The sequence below is a fragment of the Gavialis gangeticus genome, unplaced genomic scaffold (assembly GCF_001723915.1).
Source record: "Gavialis gangeticus isolate Ggan-Ray unplaced genomic scaffold, GavGan_comp1, whole genome shotgun sequence".
NCBI lineage: Eukaryota > Metazoa > Chordata > Crocodylia > Gavialidae > Gavialis > Gavialis gangeticus.
The window spans coordinates 23,125,510-23,130,551 of NW_017729009.1; the positions used below are offsets into that span (position 1 = coordinate 23,125,510).

The following is a 5,042-nucleotide window of genomic DNA, read 5'->3' on the forward strand; positions in this document are numbered from 1 at the left end:
GATCACCACCATTCTGGCCAAGAAAAGTGGGATAACACCATTCCTAAATCACAGCCCCAGAGTGCCTCTGCATGTAGACATACATATTCTGCATCTTTCATATAACAGAGCAGAGTCCTAACTACAAAGCAACTAAGACATCTCCTATCAAAAAGCATTAACTAATCTAAACAGCTGCTCACATTTAACAACTAGTTATTAATTGATAGCATTTGGGTGATTGTGTTACATTTATTAGGTGATGTGGAAAGAATATGGGGATTTGTTACCAGTAAATACTTGTCAGGTCTTTGATCATTATTGCCTTACTTGTTAAATATTTTACCTCCTAAATATTTGAGGTTTTCAGAAGTGCCTTGCAGAATCAGCTACCCAAATTTGATTGATATCGCCTCTTTGGAAAATTCCAGCCTGAATATTTTAAAGCCAGAGCACAGAAACTTGATCAGCCAAATTCAGAGGGATACCTATGCTGAAATTTAGGCCTTACACACCAGAGTTGTCCCCCTTTAATTATATTAACCTAGTGAAAGTGCCAACATCCCCCCACCTCAGAGGGGTAGATAGTTATACGGGTATAAAAGTACTTTAAACTGGCATAGCCAGTCGCATAAGGAAGGGTAGAATTTACACTGATGTAACCAGGCCTGTCTACATGAGACATTCTCTGTGAAGCTGACTAATTAGTAAAATGTCACTGTCTACACATCTGATGCTATTAGGCTGGAGTAAACTAATTAACCCTGCCATAACTAATTAACTCTGCTGTAGGAGAGTACTTGTACTTACAAGTACACTCCTATTCCAGAGTTATTTACTCTGCAGCAATACACGTGTAGATGCTGACAGAGCCAAATGGGGCACGAGGTTGCTTCAATGTGGGGGCTGCCTGCGAGCTAGCCCTGCAGTAGGCTGACCCCCTGAGCTCCCTGCCAGCCGGGGCTGCTCTGACCCAGCTCAACATGCTGCGGTCCCGGGCACATGTGCAAATGGTGTGCCCAGGAGCAATAAATGTGGGCATAAAATTGCACCCATTATTCCTGTACATTAATTTTACATGCCCACTGTTTCTACCCAAAGGCAGTAAAACTTTAAATATATTGGATTTAAAAAAAGCCACCTCACCTACATGTAGTGAAGATGTTATGCCATCTTCTAGTGCCTTCCTTACATAAGAGCTATCTAGTTCAATTTCCATGTACTTCCTAATACTTGCATAGGAAAATTATATAGACACAAGCTAAAGGGTGAATTTAAACCACTATGGTTGTGCCAGGATAACTAGAAACCCTTTGGTAATCACTTGTGTTCTGGTATGCATGTCTTTTCCACTATAGCTAGTGTCACTAGGCAAGTGGGTTAATAAAACATGGGGAAAAAAGACACTTTTATACTGAATAGGAGTGGCCACACAAGTGTTTATCTCACAGCTACACTAACAGAGTGGCAGTGGGACAGGGAACCTTCAGACCAAGTTTGTGCCTCAGAGCAGCCGTGCACAAATGAACAACTGTCCTGGAATGAAGCTGCCCTTGTCCTGGAAAGCACCAAGCCTGAATTGGAACCAGGGTAGGGTTTCTAGGTTACAGTAGATTTACTTTGAATCAGAGGTCACATCCTGTGGTTGCAACATTATTTTCACTAGGATGTCCTATTCCTGCACCTCCGGCCTATATCAGCTTCAATATAATAGTATAATTATACTGGCATAACTGGTAAAGCTTTCATGTACTGAGCGGTTCTTCTGGTCCTGTATGCATGAACAGGATATCCTGAGAAAACCCCAGCTGCTCTAAGAAATGCTGCTCCATGATACAACTCCCTGAGTCCTAACTCAGGAAAGTTTGACCTAATTCCAGCCCAGAATAACTTCTTCCCAAGGCAGTTTCTTTCTGTGAAAGCTGTTTGTTTGCATGTAGTTGCCCAGAAGCAGATACATCCAAGCTTCTGTCTTCAGGGTTCCCTGTCTAGAGGCAACTGTTAGCGCAGCAGTGACCTAAAGCTCAGGTCTTGAGTCTTCTCTTGATCAACTGGTACAATATTCAATACCGTTTACCCTGGCTACACTGAATGTAAAGTTGTGCTCAGCATCATGTCAGCTAACTTCAGTGTCCCCAGGCAGGTTCAAACAAGACAAAGTTTTGTAGCAAAGAGCGTCTAACCAGTAACACCACCTCTCCTGAATTCTGCTTCCTAATATTTGTAACACTCCTTCTCCCATTTGCTCTCCCCCACTGAATGCCAATTGCCAATAAACAATGAGCCCTGCCTCACCTTTTCCTTTTGATATTTTAGAATAAACTAATATTTCACCATAACTCCAGAAGGGGTTTGGGTAAAGTCCTGGATTCATAAAATCAGTATCAAAACTCACATAGATTTCAACATGCGAAACATTTCATGCAGACTCTTTAAAATGCAATAAAAGCCCCAAACGCATCCTTCCACATAAGCTGACATGTGGCTGTAAAACTGCTTTCATTTTCCTGGCATGTACAATGTTTTTGATAAAGACATTCCATGACTTAGTAGTGTTGTGCAATGTCAGTTCTGTGCCATAAGCCCAAATATAAGGTTATACGGAATATATTAGATGTAGAAGCATAAGAAAATCCACTATTCTAAATCTCTTTATATACACCAATTGATATGAATCATATTTAGCAGTCTGTTTCCTCAGGACACTTTGCAAAGAGAAAACATTCCTTTAAATTGGTTTAACAGCTTGTTAAACAAATAAATATACAGAACTGTTAGGGGGCAAAGTTTCAGGATTGCAATAAATGGTCCAGAAGATGTTCTTCAAAGTAAATTTAAATCCATGATACATGATCATTTATCTGGTTACTACAGTGACTACACAGATAATGTGAAAGCAATTGTTTGCATCAGGCTCAGGACCAAATGCAACAGTTCTTTTTTTTTAGGGGATACACTCCTCACCTTAAGAATCAAAATCTGTTCCCTGAGAGATGTTCTACATTATATAACCCTTAAGTGACTGAATATATAGTTCTGCATAGTTTTTTCCCCTGGTTTATAATTATCTTTTACAAAATGCTAAATAACTTGCCTGTAAAAGGCACTGTAAGGAAAAACCAAGAGGGCAGATCAATAATTAAATGGTGCTGCATTGTTTTCCTTGGTGTATAGAACTGAGATTTTTGCATAGCCCTTTCACACTCATATGCAAACGTTGCAGAGTATTGTTGTAAAAATACTTAATACTTTTTGGCGATGCTTTGAATGATTAAACTTTGAATCTGAAAAATGATCCACTACATAACAAAAAGGTCATTTGAAAGTTTTTTGTAATGGCTGGAATTATTGTAAAATACCAGGTAAAGTAAAGCAAATGTTCTTGCAATAGTCTATAATAACTGGGAGAAATAGTGCTGTTCCTCTGGTATCTTCCGTTTCCTATCTATGATGTGGGCATATCTTATCCTAGTATCTGATTCTCTCACTATCATTTATAGCGTTGACACCCTTGCAAAAGTAACACCCCCATTTTACAAACAGAAAACCGAGGTACAAAAAGGTGAACCCTTTGACCAAGCTCACACATGAGAGTCTGTAGCCAAATTGGGAACTGCACCTAGACCGTCTAAGTCCACAGCCAGTGTCCTACCCACCAAGCTACTCTTCCCACTTCCGAATGCTTCTTCCCATTTTGAACTGTCCTGCCCACTGAACACTTTGGGAATCCAAGGTTCATTCGGGCACTCTCCTGTGATTGGACCCAGGCACAGGGTCCCATTCCAGCGGGAATCCAAATCATCCTGGCACCTCCCCATGTGCCTCTCCTTAAACATGATGTGATAACTGGTGGGGGAAAAGAGCAAAAGACAGTGAGGGCAAAGTAATGATGACATCAATTTAAGTTGATGCAATGACTTAATATGGGCAAGCAACTGACTTTCAAAGGGGAAGGGGGGTTATGGTTGTTTGTAGCTTTCGATTGCCTGTGGAAAGCAAGTATCCAGATTTCCAGCCTTGGGAGAGGTTTTACTTTTTGCCCTGTTCATTTATTCCGTGACCCTTATTGCTGACCCCCATGTGCAGCCTCACAGAGGTGCTTCTGGGAGGTGGTATTGGATAGAAACAGAAACTTAACCAGGCTGTGGGGAGGGTTGGCGTGTGTTTGTTTGCTTGGTCGGTTGGTTTTCACTCCATGTTCCTGTCCTTGCTTTTCATCGCAAGTCCCCCCGATTTAGCATGACACCAGCATCCAATCAAGTGCAATTTGTCCATGCGGTAATGCCCTGCTTTGCATCTTATCTAGTGACACATGGAAGAATGAGCCCCCTGGTCTATTGTTGCAAGCTGCTGCTTTCTTTAAAAAAAAAAAAAAAAAGAGGGGGGGGGAAAAAAGCCACGGCGCAAACAATGAGGGAGTGCAGGTGAGATAACAGAGGTATTGATAGCACGGGGAAGCGTGTCGCTTTCCTCCCAAAGATGGATCCGTGCCTCTCTCGCCCCGCTCCCCGCGGGGCAGGGCAGGGCAGGGCAGGGCAGGGCTGGTGCGGGGCGCACGCTTTTGTCACATGCGTGGGAGCCGGCGGGGGAAGACTACAAGGCCCAGCGTGCCCCTCTGCTCCCTGATCAATGGACCTTATTTGAATAATCTGTGAGCCCTTGGACTCAGGCCAATCAGCTGTCAGGGCCCCATGATAAATCGCAATGCATTATTGATAATCATAATTACTCTGACATGCGCATTCCGCCCAAGGGGGGTAATTTCCCAACTCCAGGAATTTGTTGTGAAGAAGAAAATAATTGCTACTATTTTGCTCCCGATGCTTGCGCACCATGTCGCGGCGCAAGCAGGCGAAGCCCCAGCACATCCACTCCGAGGAGCAGCCCCCAGATGCTGCAAGTGGTGAGGCGCGAAGGGAGGGACGGGCTGGGGCTGGGGCTGGTGTGCGCCCGGATCCGGCAGGGACCGCGGGGGGGGGTTGTGCCCTCCCTGCTCGGGCCCCGCCAAGCCCCCGGCCCGGGCCCCGCTGCAGGGTCCCGGGGGCTCGCGGCCAGCCCCCGCC

The 5,042-nt window shown here is 44.0% G+C and overlaps 1 protein-coding gene across 2 annotated transcripts in view; it reads left to right on the plus strand.

Moving 5' to 3' along the window:
- Nucleotides 1-4,721: 4,721 nt before the first annotated feature.
- The window catches only part of SALL4 (spalt like transcription factor 4), a 47,468-nt gene continuing 47,147 nt past the window's right edge, over nt 4,722-5,042 (plus strand). For both annotated transcript variants that reach the window (XM_019510228.1, XM_019510229.1), the window contains exon 1: nt 4,722-4,882. In XM_019510228.1, coding sequence (XP_019365773.1) covers nt 4,813-4,882 — 70 coding nt within the window. In that variant the 5' untranslated portion in view covers nt 4,722-4,812. The remainder of the gene's footprint in view (nt 4,883-5,042) is intronic.